Below are 24,784 nucleotides of genomic sequence, written 5' to 3'. Positions count from 1 at the left end.
GATCTTGCCCCGCTGTGTGTTGTTGAACATGAAGGCTACCGACCGTTGGTCAGTGAGGTGGGTGAATCTCCTGCCGGCCAGGTAATGCCTCCAATGTCGCACAGCCTCAACGATAGCTTGGGCCTCTTTTTTGGCGGATGAGTGCCGAATTTCTGAGGCATGAAGTATGCGGGAGAAGAATGTCAGGGGTCTGCCTGCCTGATTGAGGATGGCGGCTGGGGTGACGTCCGATGCGTCGCTCTCTACTTGAAAGGGCAGTGTCTCATCTACTGCGTGCATCCCGGCCTTGCCGGTATCGGCTCTGATACGGGCGAAGGCCTGTTGTGCCTCGGCCGCCAGGGGAAAGTGTGTGGACTGAATGAGTGGGCGGGCCTTGTCCGCATAGTTTGGGACCCACTGGGTGTAGTACGAGAAGAACCGCAGGCAGCGTTTGAGAGCCTAGGGGCAGTGGGGGAGGGGAAGCTCCATGAGGGGGGCATGCGGTCGGGATTGGGCCCTAGAACTCCGTTCTGGACCACATAGCCGAGTATGGCGAAGCGGGTCGTGCTAAACACGCACTTCTCCTTGATGTAGATGAGGTTGAGGAGAGTGGCGGTGTGGATAAATTTGGCACGGTTGGCATCATGGTCCTGCTGGTCATGGCCGCAGATGGTGACATTGTCTAGGTACAGGAAGGTGTCCCGCAAAACCGTACTGGTCGACCATTTGTTCCATCTCCCTTTGGAAGACCGGGACCCCGTTAGTGACGCCGAAGGGAACCCTGAGGAAGTGATAGAGACGACCGTCCGCCTCGAAAGCAGTGTATGGACGGTCCGATTTACGAATGGGGAGCTGGTGGTAGGCGGATTTCAGGTCTACCGTTGAGACGACCCGGTACTGTGCAATCTGATTGACCATATCAGATATGCGTGGGAGGGGGTACACGTCGAGCTGCGTGTACCGATTGATGGTCTGGCTGTAGTCCATGACTATTCTGTGTTTCTCCCCAGTTTTAACGACTACCACTTGGGCTCTCCAGGGGCTGTTGCTGGCCTCGATGATGTCTTCCCGAAGCAGCCGCTGGACCTCGGACCTGATGAAGGTCCTGTCCTGGGTGCTGTACCGTCTGCTCCTGGTGGCGACGGGTTTGCAATCCGGGCTTAGATTTGCGAAGAGAGAAGGCGGATCGAACTTTGGAGTCGTGAGGCCGCACACAGTGAGGCATGGTAGGGGTCCGCCGAATTGGAGGGTTAGGCTCTGGAGGTTGCTCTGGAAGTCCAGGCCTAGTAGTAGAGCAGCGCAGAGGTTAGGGTGGACGTAGAGGCGTAAGCCGCTGAATTCTACGCCCTGGACCGTGTGTGTGACCGTACAGTACCCCCGGATCGCCACAGAATGAGATCCGGAGGCCAAGGAGATCCTTTGGTTGGCGGGGTGTACCGCGAGGGAGCAGCGCCTTACCGTACTCGGGTGTATGAAGCTTTCGGTGCTCCCAGAGTCCAGCAGGCAAGAGGTCATGTGGCCGTTGATTTTCACGCTGGTCGATGCAGTGGCCAGGTTGTGCGGACGAGACTGTTCGATCGTCACTGAGGCGAGTCGTGGTCGGTCGTCGCTGGCGTCAGATGATGGGGAGCTTGGGGGGCCCCGGTCCTGGAATGCTGTCAGAGTCCATGCCCCGTGGGGGAGACAAGATGGCAGCACCTGAAGATCCTGCGGGGGGGACAACATGGCGGCGCCCATGGGCCGCACGTTCCGGCGGTTGGACAAGATGGCGGCGCCCATGGGCCGCACATGGACTGAGGGGGAGAAGATGGCAGTGCCCACTGGTCGCGAGTGGTCTGGGGAGATGAAGATGGTGACGCCCATTGTGTGTAGACTAGGGTGGTTGGGGTGATAGCAGCGACTGCGCGGCGAAATGCCCCTTTTTGCCGCAAGCCTTGCAAACGGCCGCGCGGGTCGGACAGCGTTGGCGAGGGTGTTTCTGCTGGCCGCAGAAGTAGCATCGGGGACCCCAGGGGTGCGCGGGCTGGCACGTGGCGCAGGCGTACTTGCTGGGTAAGGCCCCCGCTGGGGCAGCCGTCTGTGGGATCCACAAGAGGTAGGAGGGGTGGTACATGCGACTGGGGGGGGTAGGCCTGAATGCTGCGCGAGGCGACCGTCATAGAGAGCGCTAGCTTCTTTGTTTCAGCTAGGTCGAGCGTGGCCCCGTCTAACAGTCTTTGGCGTATGAGGTCCGAACCAATCCCCGTAACGAACGCGGCCCGCATAAGGAGGTTCGAATGTTCAGTGGCCGTAACGGCCTGACAGTCACTGTCCCGGACGAGTGGGATTAGGGCCCACCCAGAAGTCTTCTGTGCACTCACCAGGGAGTTGAGAGCGAGTGGCGAGTGTGTGCCTGGCGAAGAGCGTGTTCGTTTTCTGTGCGTAGTTTTCGTTGAGAAGTGCCATGGCGTACGGCGTAGTTTGGGCCGTCCTGGATCAGCGGAAACACGTTGGAGCTCAACCTTGAATACAGGATCTGTATCTTCTGAGCCTCCGGAACAGGGGTGGTCGCTGAGTTGATATACGCCTCGAAGCAAGCTAGCCAGTGATTAAAGTCCTTTTTGGCGTTGCTTGATTGCGGATACAGCTGCAGGCAATCTGGCTCGGGACGGAGGTCCATCTTTTAGAAATTCTTAGAGCAACAAATTGATGCACGATCAATTGAACAAAGACTAGAGTTGGATACAACGGAGGCTTTATTGCTCTAAGGTGAGTGGCCAACCACAGCAGCTGGCAAAATGGCTGCTGAATGGAGGACACGCATATTTATACTCCACCTACTGGGCGGAGCCAGCAGGCAGGGACTACCGGTGAACCTGTAGTACAGATCCTACCTTACATCACCGCAGTGGACATGCTACAAAGAAACTATGACCTGCCGGGGGAGTGGACGAAGCTAGGTGATGGCGAGACTTTTGCCTCTCTGTGGGAGGCAGTCCCACCCGCGAGGGCTGCTGGCCAATCAGATTGGTTGGTGGCTCTCACAGTCTGGTCAGCGCCAGAGCTCAGTAGTGGGCGCTGCTGGAACTGCAGGAAGGAGCACAAAGGAAAACGATGGCTGCCTGAGAAAGGGTAGGCCCGGGGCCTTCAGGGTGGGGAAGGATCCGGGAGACTGGGCACAGGAGAGGGAGGGGTGGGGGCTGAGTTTCTGAAGGCAGGCAGTGTGAAAGGAGGTTCGGGGTTGATATGTTAGAGGGGTGTCCCCGATGCACACAAGGCACCCCTCAAATGAGATGGCCCCTTTACTCCCTGCCTCTATTCATCCTGGTCACTGTTTTTGAAAACTCACCACTATTCTTAGAAGTCCCCCTATACCAAAAAGGGCCGACATTCTAAATGGTGATCAGGGATTCTCACTCCCCGACTCCGATGCAAGCTTCGGTGGGTGCTATTCAGGTCAAACTATATTTTCAAGTTATCCCCCGGTATAACCCATACCTTCACCGAAGATTTCATCTACTTACCACTTAGTAGCATCGATCCTGGGTCCCGCATTTCTAACTAAGTAAAGTAGACTTTGGAATAACCACTATTTCAGGTTAAAACTTTTAAGTTATTTTATTATTATATATTTTTTCTCTTTTTAAAAGATGCAATCACTGTCTTTACAGAAAAGTAATAAGATCTTGCTTCTGGATCCTTCTGGTTGGTTGAAGGGACCTTCAGGCCCAACTTGACAATCAATCTTCTTTAAAGTCTGGTCTTCTTTAGATGTATCAGCTATTTTAGCTCGGCTGCTCTGCCCTGTCCATTTCCTATGGCCGAGCTGACTGTGACTAGCTGCTTGTTCCTTCTCTGCTTCTCTCTCTCTCCCTGAGTTCTGCTTCTGGATCTGAATCTGATAGTTCCTGCCCTGGTTTCGAGGTTTATATTTGCTTTCTAACAATTACGTTTTTTGATGTTATTGTAAAGTAACTCATATTTTCTTTGATTGTAAAAAGGAACTTTGATCTAAACCTTTTAATCCAACTAAATATACATTTTGCCATGACTTCATCTCATAGATCTGATTACTTTGTGTCCTTTGTGGTGTTCAAAATGCTTTGGTTTCAAGAGGTGTTACTTTTAATTCCTGTCATTTCTATAGTTTTATTTTCCAATTGTGTCCTCAGCTCAATTTTGACTTTGATTTTGGCTTTGAATTATGTTTCTCGTAGACTGATAAACCTGGTATTAGCAAATTTTCACACTTAGAACCTCATCCATTCTTTTCCAGATCCTTACTAAATTAGTTACTTTCAATGAAGGTGTGAGCCATTGTTTTTGGCTTCATTCAAAATCCTGTTTGTCTTGTTTACTAAGCCTGCTTGACCAAGGCTATCTGCATTTTACAATCCTTCCCTGGCAGCTGCTGTTAACCCATTGTGGGATCTTTCCCTGTATCCTATCATGTTTCTCTCAGACCAGATATTGCCAGACTTCCATGTTGCAAATGACACATTTTTCCATATTATCAATTACACCACTCCCAGCCCACCTGCACACGCCAACCTTATTATGGCATGGGCAGTGTCTGATCGTATTCAATAGACTTGCTAATGAGCCTAATTGACCTTTAATTATTTATACAAGGTGTGCGGGCTGCTAGTTTCTGTACATGCCCACCCAGCGTATTATGGGGGTCCGCTCAAGTAAAGGGGAGGGTGGTGGGCTAATCACCTGACATATTCCACCCCCTCCCACCCACAAAATCATGCTTGGCGGCGGCTGTAACGTCCCGCCCATCATATAACCAACAGTTCTTCATGCCATGGTTGACTGAAGTTTATCAAAGTTTATACATTCTTATCGTTGAACGAAGATTACATTACAATGCAACTCTACAACTTGTGCGCAACAAAAACATGGACATGATGGCTGGAACTTCATTTGAAACAAAATAAAAATAAAATCCATTTTGGGCAATTGATTGAACTTGGATGTATTGTTGTCTAATGCCAGATACTCAGCTTTATATTATTTCAAAGCATTGGGATCCTGTCTGCCATTTGCTAATTCTATATGTAGCTTCTGGGCGCCACATTACCCGAAGGATGTGGATGCTTTAGAGAGGGTGCAGAGGAGGTTCACCAGGATGTTGCCTGGTATGGAGGGTGCGAGCAATGAAGAAAGGTTGAGTAGATTAGGATTGTTTTCATTGGAAAGACGGAGTTTGAGGGGGGACCTGATTGAGGTCTGCAAAATTATGAGAGGTATGGACAGGGTGGATAGCAACAAGCTTTTTCCAAGAGTGGGAGTGTCAATTACAAGGGGTCACGATTTCAAGGTGAGAGGGGGAAAGTTTAAGGGAGGTGTGCGTGGAAAGGTTTTTACGCAGAGGGTGGTGGGTGCCTGGAATGCTTTGCCAGCGGAGGTGGGAGAGGCGGGCATGATAGCATCATCCAAGATGCATCCAGACAGATATATGAACGGGTGCGGAACAGAGGGAAGTAGATCCTTGGAAAATAGAAGACAGGTTTAGATAAAGGATCTGGATTGGCGCAGGCTGGGAGGGCCGAAGGGCCTGCTCCTGTGCTGTAATGTTCTTTGTTCTTTGTTCTACTCCATTTAAAGTAAAAACCACATTAACACCATTTATTGCCAGTGAATGTGGTTTTGACGAATGTGTAAGGTTACTGAAAGATCCTAGACTGTGTTTCTTCTTCTGAATTAGGCCCATGTTGAAATTGCATCCTATCGGGCCAGATTTTCCCATTGGAGGTGAGAACGAGGAGGTGTGTTCGGTCCCGGTTTCCGAGCCCAGCCCTGACGCCAGCAATTTTCATGGAGTTCAGGTCTTAATGACCCCCGCGGGTGGGCCTGCCGCCATTTAGTGGCTGGGGAGGGGGTCAGGAATGAAGGCTGGACACCACATTGTGACCAGAACCACTAGCCATTGGGCGGGATTTACCGGCTGTTCACGGCAGAGGGACATTCCGGTCCCATGCCAGCGCACGGGTTCCCCGGCGATGTGAGGCGCAGTCACTGGGAAATCCCGTTGACAATGGGGCTGTTTAGCACAGGGCTAAATCGCTGGCTTTGAAAGCAGACCAAAGCAGGCCAGCAGCACGGTTCAATTCCCGTAACAGCCTCTCGAACAGGCACCGGAATGTGGCAACTAGGGGCTTTTCACAGTAACTTCATTTGAAGCCTTCTTGTGACAATAAGCGATTTTCATTTCATTCATTTCATTTCAATGGCAGGGCGGGTAGATTTTGATGACGTACCGCCTCCGCAACCGAAAACACGCGGCAGGTTGGTAAATCCCGCCTATTGCTCTGGCTGCCACAGTCGTTAGCGAGTGATCGACAAAGAAGGTGGTCAACAACATGAAAGGATCTTTAAAGTGGCCATTGCAAAAAGTTGGGAAAGCTGATTACGAACACGTTATTAGTGCTCAATTCTTTCTCGAGTCCAAACTTCCACTCCTTTGCAGTAAATCGAACTTCATCAGCATTACTACCCCTGTTGCCGTCAGTCTGGGGTTAGTCAGCTTCACAGAGCTGCCAGCAGCTGTCCATCCCCATGAAGATACAGGAGGCCACAGTGCGAGCTTTTTATGAGCTCCCTAATTGCGTCTTACAGGCCAATTAACGAGGCATCGTGGAAGGAAGAGAGGATGATACCTTGGAGGGGTGGCCCCAATGCACACTGGCCACCCCTCGAGTGACGTGGTCCCGGCGTTGATATGCATAAGCAATCATGTAAATAGTACTGTATACGAACTCCAACCAGCAGGTGGCAGGAGAGAACAACCACGTGACACTGTTACATCAGGGAATCTGAAGAAAGTCGTCGTACTGGATAGTCACATTTGCAGTAGCTCTTAGATAAATTATAATAGTTAGTAGTTTTTAATAATTTTCTTATGGTTATCTAACCCACGTTATTTAAAAAAATAACATTTAATTAGTCATAGATCATAGAATTTCATAGAATTTACAGTGCAGAAGGAGGCCATTCGGCCCATCGAGTCTGCACCGACTCTTGGAAAGAGCACCCTTCCCAAGGTCAACACCTCCACCCTATCCCCATAACCCAGTAACCCCACCCAACAATCAGGGCAATTTTGGACACTAAGGGCAATTTATCATGGCCAATCCACCTAACCTGTACATCTTTGGACTGTGGGAGGAAACCGGAGCCCGGAGGAAACCCACGCACACACGGGGAGGATGTGCAGACTCCGCACAGACAGTGACCCAAGCCGGAATCGAATCTGGGACCCGGGAGCTGTGAAGCAATTGTGCTATCCACAATGCTACCGTGCTGCCTAAATGTCCTCCAGTGCACTTATTCCAACCGGCCATGTACCCAAACTTAACAGTCCCCTTTCATTCCTGCCTTTTTCCATCCAGGCCACAGAAAAATCGACCTGCCTACTGCTGCCCTCGCCAATTCTTTTATGGCAAGGGCAGTGTATAGCCCTGGACAATAGGGGGCAGCACAGTGGCGCATTGGGTTATCATTGCTTCCTCGCGGCGCTGAGGTCCAAGTTTGATCCTGGCTCTGGGTCACTGTCCGCGTAGAGTTTGCACATTCTCCCTGTGTTTGCGTGGGTTTCACCCACACAACCCAAAGATGTGCAGGCTAGGTGGATTGGCCACGCTAAATTGCCCCTTAATTGGAAAAAATGAATTGGGTACACTAAATTTATGAATTAAAAAAAAAACCTGGGCAATGGCTTGCTAGCAAGTGTAATTAATATGCATTTATTTATTTAAGTATGGTAGGCAGGCTTTGGCGCCTGTCCACCGAGTGTATTACAGGGTCTGCTCGGGGGGTAAGTGGAAGGTGGTGGGCTAGCCACCCAATTAATGAGACGGGCCGACTTCACCTATCTTCCCACTCCCCCCTCTCTCCCCGCTTCTCCTCCCCCATACCAATCCTGCCCCCAGTCCGTCCTTGGGAAAACCATTTGTCAGGGACAGAGGTGGGAGGTCAGGACACGTCACGTTTCTTTTCTGTCCCACCTCTATCCTGCCTCGCTTCTAGATGGGGAAACCTAGCCCGAAGGAAGTTTGGATGGTGTTACAGTTTACAAAAACGTGCGCTCGTAAAAGCACTGCAGCCTTGAGCCAACTCTTCGGATTTAAAGTCGGATGTACCCTCTTGGAATATGTGTTTGGCAACATGACAGCTATACCTTAAGGCACTAAGGTACCTTCTGTACCTTAATTCCATTTGTTAGATGATAGAATGGTTTCTGCTGAAGATATTGCCCAACGACCAATGAGAAATTCCACCAATTGCCAAGGGGCGGGATTCTCCGGGCGGCCAGCCCCGTGTTTCTCGGGGGCACACCATTCCCTGGCAGCGCGATTCAGTACTCCCACCACTTGGCAATGGGATTTGCCATTGAAGCCTCCCTACGCCCCACCAGGAAACCCGCGGGAGCGAATGTGCTGTCGGCGAGAACAGGCCAGGCCTTTTTGGCATTCTATCAGTTTACTGGATCAGTAGCCGTACCAGGTTCAAGTCCCAGCAAACATGCGAGTTCTCTGATACGTCACTCACACTGAAACTGGGGGCGGTGATAATGGGACCACATAGGGGGCGACCGAATGGAAAATTTACTGAGTGTTATTTGTGGCGCGTTTTGCTGGGATTTTCCTGTCAGCTCTGTCATCGGGTTCCCCATTGCTATCTAACCACGCTGAGTCACCTATTTGATCCGGTGAAGCCCACACTTAGATTTAACTAAATGGGAACATAGTCCCATAGCGAGGCGCTTAGACGCAGGTCTCCTGCCGTTCACAGCGCCAAGGAACACAACGCCATTAAACGGCACTCATGTTAGATAGGGAGCCTCAGCGGGGAATGCACAATCTAGGCTGCACTTATAGCCCCGGTTTCTACACTGAGGAGCTCCGCTCGCCGGAACTCCTCAGTGTAACGAGAGGGCATTTAAAAGTGGCATCCTGATCTTTGGAGCCCCTGTCACGACCCCCGACCCCCCCCCCCCTCCCCCAAAGACCCAATGCACTAATGGGTGGGTCCTGTTATGTAGTGCCCCCCCCCCCCCCCCCACCCCTCAGCACCCATCCAAAAACCCATGCAGGGCACCCCCAGCCCAATCGCCTGCTTGGCACATTGACAGAGCCAGGTTGGCACCCAGGTGGCGCTGCCAGGATATCCCAGGTTGCACCAAAAATGCCAAGGTACCACCCTGCTCCATGTACCCAGGAGCCTCCGATCCCCTGGGAGACCCCCACAAGTGTTGTTCTGTCTGGTCCCCATTTGTGGAGACTAGTTCTGAACGGAGCGGTTGCCCGAGGTCTCCAAGGAGAAGGAGATAGTCTCGCTCTAACATACAGATTTGCCAAAACGTGATGCTACCCACAGTGGCCGGATCTTTGCGTTTTGGGTTTACTTGAGCTCTGTTGTGGAATGCACGGAGTTTAGCAGCCAGGGGCTGGATTCTTTGCAGCCCCACGCCGAAATCCCGTTTGGCGCGGGGGCGGAGAATCAACTTTCACGCCGAAATCAGGCCCGGTGCCGGTCCGGCGATTCTCCGGGACCCAAGAATCGGCGGGTTCGCGGAGAACTCTGCGTGGCTGGGGCGCCCGTGGCCAGAGGCCCGCGCAGCAATCCTCCGCTCCCATCCGGCCAAGTTCCCAACAGCGTAGTTCTAACCACCTATTGCCGTTCGGGAACCTCGGGTGGCGGCTGCGGACTCAGTTTGGGGCCACCCTGATGGGGGGGCGGGGGCATCGGGCACAGGGGGGGGGAGGCATAAGAGTCGCCGGGGGACAGATCGTGCTGGACAGAACTTTGGCCGCGCGGTCGGTCGGGGGCCTACGTGGTCCGAGTCCGCCATGGTGCTCGACTCGGCCGCTGGAGGCCGCCGCCGTTCGCACGCGCGGACTCCAGACCTCGAAACCGGAGGTGCGGGGGCCCGTGTCCGCAGCTAATCCTGCGTGAATCACTCTGGGTCCCTGCTCGCCCGCTGCAGGTGAGTGAATTAGCTTATCTTTCTTTGAGGAAACGCGGGAGTGAAACGCCTGTGTTTTTACGCTGGCGTGGGGACATAGTCCCATTTTGGGAGAATCCAGCCCAGAGTCTTTGGAATGACTAATAAGGCTTTGCAGTGTCACCTTGGCACCGCCAGGGTAGCAGTGCCAAGATGCCAGCTGGGCAGTGCCAAGGTGCCCGCATTCCAAGGGGAGGTCATGGGGACACTCTGCACCATCCCTGGCCAAGCAGTAGCCCCTGATGGCCTGGGAAACCCCCTTGGATGCCGTTCCACCTGGTCCACATCCTGGTCCACATTTGTGTGGACCAGTACTGAACGGTGCCCAGCTAGGGTCTCCCTTGGGAAGTCTGTTAGATGGTGGGAGGCCGGTAAATCCCAGGTGAGTAGGCCTTAGTAGGTTTAAAACCTACTTAAGTGTACACGGCTTGGTCCCACTCATTAGAGTACGGGATTTTGGTTGCGCTGCCTCGTCTGATTTGGGTAGATTCCGTGAGGCATAGTGGCTGCCGGTAAGCCCGTGGGAGGCCTTACGTGGCATCTACCAGCCACGTTGCGCTCCTGGGCGGGCACGAGGTGGCCAGCAGATCATGCCCATCGTGCTCACGGAGGGTTCTTCACAGGGCTGGTATTGAACAAAATTAGCACTGAGCCACACAAGGTGATGTTAGGACAGATGATTGCAAGCTTGGTCAAAGTGGGAGGGCTTAAGGAAACTGAATCCCGGAGTTTAGACCCAATAGCTGAAGGTAGAACAGAGACAATGGCGAGTGCAGTTCTGTATTTTGTAGGAAGTTTGAGTAGCACATTAATGAAATAAATTCTCCAGTCGACACAAGTGTGCGCTTGGTCCAAAGGACAGTTGTCTTGTAGGCTCCTACTTTGGGTTTCAGTTGGAAATGGGAATATCGACATGCACTGAATCCTCTTGGGGCAAAAGAATGTCTGGAGATGCAGACCTGTGTACTTTAATGGCAAGTGACTTCCATTTAGGGCAGCACGGCAGCATTGTGGATAGCACAATTGCTTCACAGCTCCAGGGTCCCAGGTTCGATTCCGGCTTGGGTCACTGTCTGTGCGGAGTCTGCACATCCTCCCTGTGTGTGCGTGGGTTTCCTCCGGGTGCTCCGGTTTCCTCCCACAGTCCAAAGATGTACAGGTTAGGTGGATTGGCCATGCTAAATTGCCCTTCGTGTCCAAAATTGCCCTTAGTGTTGGGTGGGGTTGCTGGGTTATGGGGATAGGGTGGAGGTGTTGACCTTGGGTGGGGTGCTCTTTCCAAGAGCTGGTGCAGGCCCGATGGGCCGAATGGCCTCCTTCTGCACTGTAAATTCTATGATTATAGCCACATTTGTTTGCCAATAGATGACTCGAATCAAAGCTCATTTTGGTTTGAAGTAACTGAAGATTGTCTCTCAAACTCCTTGCTGCTCAGTGTCAGAGGAATTCAAATTGTCAGAGAGGAATAAGCTTTTGACAACAAAAGCAGAACATCAATCTCATAAATGCCCAATCAAGCAATCCCTCATATTCTTTGGTGACAAAGGCTTGTGACCACTCTTCCGGCATGGTTGGAAACAGGGAGGGAATTTAGTCAGGTGAGGGGGTGGCATGCCAGCACCTCACTGACTTCCCACCTCCAGAAAAATTAAATCCGGAGCAGGACAGCGTGTGGTCAGACTTCCCCGTTGTTAAAATGCATTCAGTGCTGGATCAAGGAGCCCATTCACCAGGAAGTGGTTGGGGGTGGGCGGCCAGGGGGAGGGTTGCCTGTTGCAAGTCCAACCGCTGCCCTTGCTGCTGACTCCCCTACACACCCCCTACCTTGCGATGACTATCCCGTGAAACCCCAGTGGCCAAGGTCGCTCCTGGATCCTGCGACTTGGTGGGTGTCATTCTGGCAGCAGCCACTGTCCTCCCGGTGGCATTGCCGAGAAAAAGAGCAGCAGTGTTCGGTCAGCGTGGTTAGCATCGCTGGCATCCTTTGCTGGTGGGGAAGGCCCTCAGAACATAGAAGTTACAGTACAGAAGGAGGCCATTCGGCCTATCCAGTCTGCAGCGACCCACTTAAGCCCTCACTTCCACCCTATCCCCATAACCCAATAACCCCTCCTAACCCTTTTGGTCACTAAGGGCAATTTATCATGGCCGATCCACCTCGCCTGCATGTCTTTGGACTGTGGGAGGAAACCGGAGCACCCGGAGGAAACCCACGCACACACGGGGAGAGCGTGCAGACTCCGCACAGACAGTGACCCAAGCCGGGAAACGAACCTGGGACCCTGGCGCTGTGAAGCCACTGTGTTATCCATTTGTGCTACCGTGCTGTATACTTACACATACTTGAGAGGCACTGGCAGGTGAGATCTCAGAGGACTGGAGAATAGCTAATGTGGTACCTCTGTTTAAGAAAGGCAGCAGGGATAACCCTGGAAACTATAGGTCGGTAAGCCTCACGTCGGTGGTAGGTAAATTATTGGAGAGAATTCTCAGGGATAGGATTTATACCCATTTGGAAACAAATACAAATGTACTCATTAGCGATCGACAGCATGGTTTTTGAAGGGGAGGTCGGGCCTCACGAAATTGATCGAGTTTTCTGAGGAGGTGACAAAGTTGATTGATGAGGGGAAGGCGGTGGATGTTGTTTACAAGTACTTCAGTAAAGCCTTTGACAAGTTGCCTCATGGCAGACTGGTACAAAAGATGAAGTCACACGGGATCAGAAGTGAGGTGGTAAGATGGATATAGAACTGACTCGGTCACAGAAGGCAAAAGGTAGCAGTAGAAGGGTGTTTTTCTGAATGGAAGGATGTGACTAGTGGTGTTCCACAGGGATCTGGGGCCTCTGTTGTTTGTAGTATACATAAACTATTTGGAGGAAAATGTAGCTGGTCTGATTACTAAGTTCGTGGATGACACCAAAGTTGTTGGAGTGGCAGATAGTGTTGAGGATTGTCAGAGGATACAGCAGGACACAGATAGGTTGGAGACTTGGGCAGAGAAATGGCAAATGGAGTTTAATCCGGACAAATGTTAGGTAATACATTTTGGTAAGTCTAACATAGAGGGGCAATATACGGTAAATGGTAAAACTTTTAGGAATATAGAAAGTCAGAGAGATCTGGGCGTGTAGGTCCACAGATCTTTTGGAAGTGGCAACACAAGTGGACAAGATAGTTAAGAAAGCATACGATATGCTTGCCTTCATTGGACAGGGCATAAAAACTGACAAGTCATGCTGCAGTTGTATGGAACGTTGATAAGGCCACACTTGGAATATTGCACACAATTCGGGTTGCCACACTACCAGAAGGATGTATTGGAGAGGGTGCAGAGGAGGTTCATTAGGATGTTGCCTGGTCTGGAGCGTGTTGGCTATGTGGAGAGGCTGAATAGACTCGGACTGTTTTCATTAGAATGACCCAGGTTGAGGGGTGACTTGATAGAGGTCTACAAGATTATGAGGGGCATGGATAGAGTGGATGGGCAGGCACTCTTTCCCATGGTGGAGGGGGCAGTCACCAGAGGGCATAGGTCTAAGGTCCATGGGCAAAGTTTATAGGAGATGTGCGAGGCAGATATTTTACACAGAGGGTGGTGAGTGCCTGGGACGCGTTTCCAGGGGAGGTTGTGGAAACAGATACATTAATGCCATTCGAAAGGCCTCTCTGCAAATACATGGATAGGATGGGTATAGAGGAATACGGCATAAGGAAGTGCTGAGGGTTTTCACCGAGGCTGATATCCGTACAGGCTTGGAGGGCTGCAAGGCCTGATCATGTGCAGTATTGTTCTTTGTTCTTTATTTCTCTTTTTTGTACATCATATTAACATTCAATTCACGCCAAATAATTCATCCTCCTTGCCAACCCTTCCACCGTCAATTTTCCAATTCTTACATCTCATCAGTTAAGGAGCTGGTCTGTTCAGTCAGGTCTCTCACTGTGACATTATTGCTCGCACCTTCAGCAATTTCCCAGCCGACGACGTGAGCCGAAGGCTGCAGGGGTAAGTCTCAGTAACGGCAAATGATAGTAAATGCCCCACTGCAGCAGTCACCAAGGACGATAGGCTGCTCTCCCTTTTTGGAAAAGAGAGCTGACAGCTGGTGATCTAATCTGAGGGTCACCCCACCTCAGGCGAGGGGGCGAGGTTGAGAAGGCGGTGCAGTAATTGAATTTGCGTCATTGGCCTCGCCATGCATCACGAACCAGCCGTGCAGCCAACTGAGCTGAGCGTCCCCCGAAGAAGTGAGAAAGTACATCGACACAACATTGAGGGCCGAAGGGCCTGTTCTGTGCTGTACTGTTCTCTGTAAACACGTGCCGCACTCAAATTTGGTGAAATTAAAAGTGAGGGTGGTCAGAATATCTTGCAAACCGAGTAACTGAACTGCACATAGACTCTGCCAGCGAAAAAGACTCCCTGCCGAGAAGGTGAAGATTCTCCATGTGTACAATCCTAAATGGTGAATGACAAGTGACTCTTTACAGTTCTCTTTGATATTATCTTCACCCTACTTTCCAGCAGGCTCTTCTGTGATTCAACAGTGCCTGCGGTACTCTTCACAGATCAGTGAATTTGGACACAATTCCGTCCACCTTACACTCAAAAAAGAGAACAAAGAAATGTATAGCACAGGAACGGGCCCTTCGGCCCTCCAAGCCCGTGCCGACCATGCTGCCCGACTAAACTACAATCTTCTACATTTTCTGGGTCCGTATCCCTCTGTTCCCATCCTATTCGTGTATTTGTCAAGATGCCCCTTAAACGTCACTGTCGTCCCTGCTTCCACCACCTCCTCCGGTAGCGGGTTCCAGGCACCCGCTACCCTCTGTGTCAAAAACCTGCACAGTTACATCTCCCGCACACATCGGTCACAATAAAGATGTCTGTGTGCTTTTATGTTTCTCTTTGTGGTGAAGGAATGTGTTTGTATAATCAGGCTGTGCTGAGGACTCTATCAGCAGCAAGACACCGTTTGCATTGACTTTTCTCGACCTGTTTCTCCCAGTTATTCTTTTTACCCATTCGTCTGGGAGACTATCTTCTCCCGCCGTTACAGAGACCCCTGCCTGGGAGCCCCCGTTACAGAGACCCGTGCCTGGGAGCCCCCGTTACAGAGACCCCTGCCGGGAAGCTGTGGAGCAGTGCAGACAGACGCAGTGAAAAAAATCACAGCTTTAAAACTCACCTGTGCAATATACCTGCTGGCTCAGGCTGAGGAAGCAACAACTGTAAATTCTTGGAAAGCGAAAACCACATCAGCTGGTTTAAACTCCCTCAGATCTTTCAGCTGCAACACATTCATTCATTTCTCTTTGATGTTGATTTCACTGGGCTGTGATTGACAGCTTCAACACACACCCAGCTGTCAGTATTGTTACATTCACCTCCCTTCACGATTGAGTGTGGCTTTGAAGTGCCCAGCTGTGAAACTAACAGAACGCACTTCACTGTCTTGATGAGGTCCAGGAGCTGTCAATCATAGATAGATGTTTATAAACGTTGCGGTTAATTTCACCCCAAAACAGGATTCGCGCCAGGCGGCAAACAGTTTGCCATTTTCTCCCCCCACCACTCTCAACCCCCCAAAGTGGGAAGTCACACAGGCACCATTCTGTAACTGTTGTACAAAATCAGGGACCAGGCACCATGGACTCTTGAGGGGGAGCGAGAAGGTGAGGGGCCTTCTGCACTTAACTCCATGCAGCTCAAGAGCATCGTAGCTGCTAGCCTAGTGCTGTGGGGGCGGATCCTTCAAGGGAACTGGAGGTTGTGCTGTAGGGGACCAATTTGGTGGTCACCCTTCTTCAGCTGTGGTGGGGAGGGGGGGGGGGGGGATTTGGGTATATGAAGTGTTGAAGCCATCTTTATTTCTTGTGAACACTCATAACAGGGCAAACCACAGTCTGCTCTGCAAGAGTAACAGGACAGAGCCATGCTGCTTGTCTCTGAGAAGTCCATTTTACCCGCCCTTTGTACAAGCCTATTTCAGGTCCATTTCAGGCCCAATTCCCATTCCACAATCACCCTGTTTCCCATCCAATCCTCCAGGTGTGTCTGTGACATCACAGCAGGGTGACGGGCCTGTGTTGGCCCTGGACCATGGTTGAGAAGGTTGGGAAAGTGGGGGTCGGGGCAGTCAGGAAGGGGAAGGTCAGTGTCTAGTGAGTGATGGGAATTGCATTCCAAGATGTCCGTCACTGTGGGTTTCTATGCTCTCAACGGTGGCATCTCTTTGTGGGGGGGGGAGGGGGGGGGGGGCTGTAGCAGGAAGTGAGTCCAGATTGGGTGAGAGACCCACTCTGTTAGAAATCTTTCAATGACGGAGGCGTTGAATGTTTCAACTGTGGTTTATATGAATGGTGAAAATTTCAGTGACAATTAATCCATTCCCAAACCACGATTACTGACCTCACCAGTGCCCACTCAGTGCTCCGAAAGCTTCTTCATCTTCTGTGTTCTAGTGCTACACCTAGGCGTAACCCCAGGATGAACACCTGAGGTGGAGGCTGCCTGCTGCCTTGCGCGCCCTGTGACTTTGATGCCTTTGGCAGTCGTCCTCCGGAGGGTCGGGAGCTGGAGGGCGCTGGTCAACTTACCAGTGTCACAGATGATGCCATGCCACCCTACTCTGCCCTCTGCCCTCGAGATGCACTGGTTCACTTTGGAAGGAATAACAGGAATGCGGAATATTTGGCTAATGGTAAAGTTCTTGAAAGTGTGGATGAGCAGAGGGATCTAGGTGTCCATGTACATAGATCCCTGAAAGTTGCCAACCGGGTTGATAGGGTTGTGAAGAAGGCCTATGGAGTGTTGGCCTTTATTGGTAGAGGGATTGAGTTCCGGAGTCGGGAGGTCATGTTGCAGCTGTACAGAAGTCTGGTACGGCCGCATTTGGAGTATTGCGTACAGTTCTGGTCACCGCATTATAGGAAGGACGTGGAGGCTTTGGAGCGGGTGCAGAGGAGATTTACCAGGATGTTGCCTGGTATGGAGGGAAAATCTTATGAGGAAAGGCTGATGGACTTGAGGTTGTTTTCGTTGGAGAGAAGAAGGTTAAGAGGAAACTTAATAGAGGCATACAAAATGATCAGGGGGTTGGATAGGGTGGACAGTGAGAGCCTTCTCCCGCGGATGGATATGGCTGGCACGAGGGGACATAACTTTAAACTGAGGGGTAATAGATATAGGACAGAGGTCAGAGGTAGGTTCTTTACGCAAAGAGTAGTGAGGCCATGGAATGCCCTACCTGCTACAGTAGTGAACTCGCCAACATTGAGGGCATTTAAAAGTTTATTGGATAAACATATGGATGATAATGGCATAGTGTAGGTTAGATGGCTTTTGTTTCGGTGCAACATCGTGGGCCGAAGGGCCTGTACTGCGCTGTATTGTTCTATGTTCTATGTTCTATGGTGTTGGGAGGTGGCGGGCGAGGTGTGGTAGGGGGGCAGTCAGAGGAACTGGAGACCATTTGTGTTCCTTTGGTGGAAGGCCCTGGGTTGGGCTCCAGGGCTTCCTCCTTCGGGGTTCTCAGGGGGCCCCTGGGTGATTCCAGGGGATGGAATGGCAGCTGAGGTAAGCTCCAGAAGTCAGTCCTGGCAGCTCCCCATGGTCTGCACCATGGTGTTGATGCTCTCAGTGATGGTTCTCTGTGACTGGGCCAAGCTCTGGAGTGCCGCTGCAATGTGCACCTGCTTCTGGGTTAAGTCCCTCAGCGAATGGGACATGATGTCAAGGCCTTCAACCGTGGTCATCAGAGACTGAGCTGTGCCTTGGGCATTACCACTCATGGCTCGGACATTGTGCCCCATGCGTTCCACTGCGGTCGCCGCCCTTGCAGTGTTGGCCTGGGTGCCTCGCATAATTGGCACCATCTCCTGTGCCTGAAGCCTTAGTGATTCCCCCAATCAAATTGTGGTCACTGGAATGTTGCTGACATCCTGAATCTCAGGGCTCTGACATCATCTCCAGCAGCTCAGGGAGAACCTTGTTCAGAGACTCGGCATTTGGCTGGGACCCAGCTGAGTCCTGGGATCCAGCAGGCGTCAGATTGCTGTCACCACTTAGAATCTCCTGCCTCCACCTGATGTGCATCAGCCACTGTGTGGTGCTCACCAGATAGTGACCCGGATGCCTGCCTAATCTCGCACACCGGGTGTGTTTCTCTGCGATGGTGGAAGGTACGGGTGAAAGTTGGGATGCATTATCGGTGTGCTCCTCGGAGCTCTCCTCCGAGGTGGTTTCTTCGGTGGTTGGAGGAAGGGGGTGGGAGAGGGCGACTCCGGATGGCCCGGCCTCATCAGATGGTGAGCCTGCAAGACAAGGACATGGTGAAAGAGAAGGACATGGAACTGGGTCATCAGCAACTCCCTGGAGACAGATCAACTGGATGAAGGTGCAGTGAATGCTCACTTCTCTGGTGCAGGTCAACCTTGGTTTTGGTCACTGCTTGTTCCTCGGCCACTCCGCCATCTGCAAGGCTCTTTCCTCATAGGGGCTAAGGACTCACAACCCGGGCCCTTCCCCCCACATCTTCCCCCTCTCCCTCTTATTATGGGCTATCTTCTCCTGCAGGGACAAAGAGAGGATTTGTGAGCCGCGCGCCTGACGGGCCAGGAGGTCTCCAGCAGGTGGCAGAGTTACCTGCAACGTGGGGCGGCTTCAACGGGAAATCCCATTGACAGCAGCGGGAGCAGAGAATCCCTCCTCCAGCGTACGGCGCCGTTCTGCCAAAAAACACGCGGCTGGGAGGCCGGAGAATCCAGTCCCGTATTTTCCTGAACACTCAGCCAGGACGGAGCGGTTTACAAAGAGCTCCTGACATAGGCGCTGAGCCGTTATTTTCGATATCCACAGGGCAAGCCACGGGCGGAATTCTCCGGTCCGCCAGGCGCATTTTCCTCCGCGGCCACGCCGACAACGGGATTCTCCGTTTCCGCAGCCGGCCAATGGGATTTCCCATTGCGGGGAAACCCGCGGGCGTGAGTGCGTTGCCGGTGGAGTGGAGGATCCCGCCGACAGAGAATCCCGCTGCATTAGTTTCAGGTGGCTGAGCTAATGCAATAGGAGGCAGAATGTCGAGATGCACATACATCACCTGCCGTATTACTTGGTAAAGGGTGAGGGGGTCAATGAATTTCAAAGCCCACATTCTTTCCCCCATTAATATTACTAACAATCCAGCCATTGCATTACAGTCGCTACATTAACAGACTCTGATTTCATTTTGATTTGAGCCCAGTATAGGCTTTTAGCATCATGTTAATGGCTTTGTTTCGGAATGTGCTTCAAAGAATGCCGCAGTCATGTGGTGGAACTGATTTTTAAAAGATATGACAGAATCCTGGCACCCTGCCCACGCCCAGCTACAGGTTGCCAGCAGTACAGACCCTGCCATCTGTTGTGGAATAGGCCACAATATATAATTACTGCAAAGATTCGGGAGGCCGAGCAGCTTTTATTTTAAGCCACTCACTTGTAACGCGCTTCCTTTTAATTTGAGAACATAACCTGTACAATTCAACGTGTTGCCAGGCTGTTACAAACAGCCGGATTGAAGAGCCATAGGTTTAATTTCACTTTAGTTTCTCCATTTAGCACTAGATCTCATTCATCGATTGGATGAATTGCTGGTGATTACTGGTGTGGGATCTTCACTGCATTGATGGTTCTTGTCCATTTCCTCCGAACAAAACAAAATGGTACAGATTGAGGCCCTGTGTGGGCGGCCTTGGAGGTGAGGCATGCGGTCCGGCGGGATCAACAGAGGATTAACGGCAGAAATCTCGGGGCTAGATATTTGACTGAGTAGCGCCACCTTGTGGCATGGCGCTACAGAGGCCAATCATCGTCTCCCGCGGGGAGGGTGTGCCGTTTGTCCTGCACGGGGTTACACCTGGAGAACGGCACACTGAGCATGTGCCACAAGGTCATCAATTGGCTTTATCCTGATGCCTCTTCGCAAACGGTAGCACCTGGGGCAGCACGGTAGCATTGTGGATCGCACAATTGCTTCACAGCTCCAGGGTCCCAGGTTCGATTCCTGGCTTGGGTCACTGTCTGTGCGGAGTCTGCACATCCTCCCCGTGTGTGCGTGGGTTTCCTCCGGGTGCTCCGGTTTCCTCCCACAGTCCAAAGATGTGCAGGTTAGGTGGATTGGTCATGATAAATTGCCCTTAGTGTCCAAAATTGCCTTGAGTATTGGGTGGGGTTACTGGGTTATGGGGATAAGGTGGAGGTGTTGACCTTGGGTAGGGTGCTCTTTCCAAGAGCTGGTGCAGACTCGATGGGCCGAATGGTCTCCTTCTGCCCTGTAAATTCTATGATAATCTAACGGACACATGGGGCGAACTTCTCCGACCCCCCGCCGGGTCGGAGAATCGCCGGGGGCTGGCGTGAATCCCGCCCCCGCCGGTTGCCGAAGTCTCAGGCACCGGATATTCGGAGGGGGCGGGAATCGCGCCGGTTGGCGGGCCCCCCCGCTCGATTCTCCGGCCCGGATGGGCCGAAGTCCCGCCGCTAAAATGGCTGTCCCGCCGGCGTAAATTAAATCACCTACCTTACCGGCGGGACAAGGCGGCGCGGGCGGGCTCCGGGATCCTGGGGGGGTCGCGGGGTGATCTGGCCCGGGGGGTGCCCCCACGGTGGTCTGGCCCATGATTGGGGCCCACCGATCCGCGGGCGGGCCTGTGCCGTGGGGGCACTCTTTCCCTTCCGCCTCCGCCACGGTCTCCACCATGGCGGAGGCGGAAGAGACTACCTCCACTGCGCATGCGTGGGAATGCTGTCAGCGGCCGCTGACGCTCCCGCGCATGCGCCGTCCGGAGATGTCATTTCCGTGCCAGCTGGCGGGGCACCAAAGGCCTTTTCCGCCAGCTGGCAGGGCGGAAATTCGTCCGGCGCCGGCCTAGCCCCTCAATGTCGGGGCTCGGCCCCCAAAGATTCGGAGCATTCCGCACCTTTGGGGCGGCGCGATGCCCGTCTGATTTGTGCCGTTTTGGGCGCCAGTCGGCAGACATCGCGCCATTTCCGGAGAAGTTCGCCCCAGGAGCTGGTTCTGCGTACATGTTTGTTCATCACTGCACAGATCTCGAGTGGGATTCTCCCTCCCGCCGCTGTCTGGTGCGGCACGCCCCCACTGGCAGGGGGGGGTCCTCCGTCCTGGTAACTCTCTACTGGAGTTTCCCATTGTGGGCACCGCCACCCCGTCGGGAAATCCGCGGGCGGGAGTGCGCTGCCGGAAAAATCCCACCGACGGAGAATCTGGCCCCTGGTATGACCTTCAAGCTGGACTCTGCTGTCGCCCCTCCTCACTGCACCGGGCACCCCCATTGGAGGAAAGGCCACTTTCAACAACTGTTTCTATTGAAATGAAATGAAATGAAAGTCTTGTAAAGTCTCTGGAAGAGGCTGAAGCTCTTGCGAGTTGTGCTCCGGCATTTTCCACAGAGCGGTTGCTGCAATTCTCACCTTCCTTGCTCTGGCCTGGCTGCAGCCTGCCTGTGCCTGAATAATTGGTCACGTCCTGATTCCAACTCTACCCTCGACTCCAGGGCACGGGCGGTGCCAACATCTGGAACGGTGGCAGTGAAGAGCAGGTCAGGTGATGGGGCCACACCTCAGTACAAGTGTTGCCGGTGCCCTCTTTCTGGAAATCAGTAGAGGAGGATTGGTGCGAGGGAAGTGCAGGCTTGTCGGAAGCAAGAGGTCCAAGGTTACACCGTCAGTAGCTTGCTCATTGTGCTAGACAGCAGGATGGTGTGCCATATAGTCCTGCCAGAGAGGTGGGGGATGAACATCAGTGATTGCCTGTCACTGTGTTTGGGTGGTGTGCCCGCCATAGCTGAATAGTCGGAAATTCAGCAGGAGCTGAATGCGGGGCTGGCAGCGTTGCCAGGTGTGCAGGAGTGAGGTAGAATGCTTGGGTGTTCGACCTGAGGACTAAGTCCCCGGGGGTGCTGTTGGCTGAGCGTTTGGGGAGCGGTGCATTGAGCAGTATGTGCTGTGCTAAACAGGGGATAGTATGTGAAGATGCATTCACCCACCGTGACTACCTGTGTGAAGCCATGAGACCTCTAGTGTGCTCCCTGTCCAAAGCTTTATTTCCGTCCATCTCTGTCTCTCCTCCTTGACGAAAGAGCTTAAAACCTACTTCTTCAATCAGCTGTTTGGTTCCCAGTCCTCGTGGCTCAGAACCACTTTTAGTCCGGTTACTTCCTTGTGAAGAACCACGGCACATTTTAATATATTAAAGGTGCCACAAAAATATATGTTTTTATGTAATTTCCCACGTAAATTTGTTTTTGTTGCAATAGAATTGTCGTTTTAGAGAGCACTGGGGCTGGTTTAGCACACTGGGCTAAATCGCTGGCTTTTAAAGCAGACCAAGGCAGGCCTGCAGTACGGTTCAATTCCTGTGCCAGCCTCCCCGAACAGGCGCCGGAATGTGGCGACTAGGGGCTTTTCACAGTAACTTCATTGAAGCTTACTTGTGCCAATAAGCGATTTTCATTCATTTCACTTGGAACCATGGCCTCAAACTGGCTAAGGCATGGAAAAGCTTTACAACAAATGAGCTACACGGTTACATCGGAACATATTAAACTAGCGCAGGAAAATCAGGTGGCAAACGATGATCACATATACTTTATTTCGCAAGGGGGTTGCAAGCGTTTTCGATTTGTACATGATTAGTTAGGAATGTCACACGTCTCCCAGGAGCGACTATAATATGATCCCTTCATAATTATCAGCACCCGTGCTGTGTGAATAGAGCATCAGCAGGACAACAAATTGAACTGGAGATGGAGTGCAAATGTGCATCACAGTGCGAGTCCTGAGGCAACATCACGTAAAGCACACCAGTATCTATTTAAAGATTTCAGACTTCTGATGAAAGTGGCAGGAGGTGAAAAATAAATGATTTTTTAAAAATTAAAGGATATTTAAAATGCATTAACAAAAATCAGCAGGCCAATGAAAGGAAATTAAGACTTTACAATTCCCCTGTCTTTCACACTTTCCATTGACTTTAATATGGAGAAACAAATAATGAAACTTAGCCCACAGATAAGCTATTATATAATCTCTAAAAACCACAGGGAATACTTGGGTTTTGCCAATGTCATACTGTGTTTGAACGGGAAGGAGCTTGGTATAAGTGCTGACCTTCATTTCTCCATTCCTTTCATTCTATCATCTTCTCCTTTGGCATTCCCCCCTCCCTCCCTCCCCCTTCCGCGGGAAATCTGCACGACTTTCCCTCTGCAGCGACCTCTGTCAACTCGCCATCTGGCTCATGCAACTATTAAACGTTCATGGAAATCTTTCCTATCGAACCGTGTTGCGAAAAGGAATGAGCCATTTGTCAAGCGGACTGCCCCCTGCAGGTTGAAATTGGAGCAGCGGCAGGTTCAGAGTGCGAGCAAAGGTGACCTTATTCGTTGGCGATTGCTTCACCAGCAAATCAGAGCTGCCTGTCTCGTGGAACCTCATGAATCGTGGGGATAGTAAATGGAAAGCGACGACTCTACCAAAGAACACCCTTTATTGTAATCATAAAACAAGTTACTCCAATACTAGTTGATCAAAAATGTCAAGCCTCGGCCTGGCTATCATAGCATAATGTGTAAAATGTTGTGAAAGCAGTTATCTGACTCGATGGCCTATGAACTACATCCGCTTTCTAAAATCTTGAATGGCATTCCGCGCATTGCCACTTGATTTCCCCACTGGAGTCGGCATCTCACAAAAATAATTGAAAGAGGGAGTGGTAAAGACTGGCAGCAGTGACAAATGTGGAATATAAATGAACAGTGATGCCAAAGGACCGATACCCTCATCAAATTTAAAGCACCTAAAGACCTTTCCTTTGTGAAAATTGATGCATAACGTACATCATGTTGTAATGGAATGTTGAAGCACTCATTTGTTCAGAATATTCCTCAGTGTGGCACTACTGAACTCAGTTTGTCCAAATTCAACACAGGATGATGCTCTCAGTATTTGTGAGTCGGTGGCGGGCTGTTTGTGTAACTAAATAATTAGCGTCTCCATTCTTTGTGCTTTCTCTAGCTGACACATTTATTTGATAATGGAGGCACTGTCTTCTTCGCCATCTTTATGGCTATCTGGGGTAAGTGCAATCTCAAGTGTTTTTTTTCCTGTCTCGACAGTAGCTTTTTCCGAAAGAGAGGTCGCGATCTTCCGGTTCTAACCAATTTGATGTCACTCCTGATGTAAAAAGGCCTCTGTTCAGTTTCTTTCTGCCAGTCCAGGTGTCTGTTTTGAGAGACGTCGAGCGTTACGCGATATTTCCGTACGAAGGTGGTAAGTCGCTCATCTGAATCTCATAATTTGGGTCGCCTATCTGTCCTGTATTGTCAGGCAATGCTTCATTTAAAGCGGCAGGGTTATAGTACGCCGCATCATCTTGGTACCTTAAATCAATTGCATTCTCCGTATTCAGACGCAGAACTGTAATAAATTGGAATATAAAGTGATCATTATTGGGGTGAAACAACACGGGTTGAATGAAGCAAATTTGTGCGACATTGTGTCCTAACCAACTGATAACCAGCTATCGATTGTCACTCGGGGGCCGGCGAGGGTCATGGTGGTGGTGCGGGGGAGGGGGGGGGGGGTAGGTGACAGGAGGAGGGGCTTTGGAAGGGTAATTGGAGTGGTGAACATGGGGACGGGGGCCTGGGGAGGGGCTCGGATTATTTGGGGGGGATCAGGTGGTCGAGGGGTGAGTCGAGAGTGCAGTCGGTAGATGGGGTGTGGAGAATAAACGGGGATTGG

The 24,784-nt window shown here is 51.5% G+C and overlaps 2 protein-coding genes across 2 annotated transcripts in view; one reads left to right on the top strand and one right to left on the bottom strand.

Annotated features, from left to right (window-relative positions):
• The window catches only part of ano3 (anoctamin 3), a 661,351-nt gene that overhangs the window by 468,130 nt on the left and 168,437 nt on the right, over positions 1-24,784 (top strand). Inside the window, exon 15 of the mRNA XM_072466663.1 lies at positions 24,056-24,116. Coding sequence (XP_072322764.1) covers positions 24,056-24,116 — 61 coding nt within the window. The remainder of the gene's footprint in view (positions 1-24,055; positions 24,117-24,784) is intronic.
• LOC140384713 (uncharacterized) overlaps positions 23,514-24,784 on the bottom strand; it is a 29,225-nt gene continuing 27,954 nt past the window's right edge. The window contains exon 4 of the mRNA XM_072466662.1: positions 23,514-24,457. Within this exon, the coding sequence (XP_072322763.1) occupies positions 24,285-24,457 (173 nt within the window). The 3' untranslated portion in view covers positions 23,514-24,284. The remainder of the gene's footprint in view (positions 24,458-24,784) is intronic.

Source organism: Scyliorhinus torazame, chromosome 10 (genome assembly GCF_047496885.1).
Source record: "Scyliorhinus torazame isolate Kashiwa2021f chromosome 10, sScyTor2.1, whole genome shotgun sequence".
Taxonomy (NCBI): domain Eukaryota; kingdom Metazoa; phylum Chordata; class Chondrichthyes; order Carcharhiniformes; family Scyliorhinidae; genus Scyliorhinus; species Scyliorhinus torazame.
The sequence above is the reverse complement of the archived record's forward strand: the minus strand, read 5'-3'. Positions and strand labels throughout refer to the sequence as shown.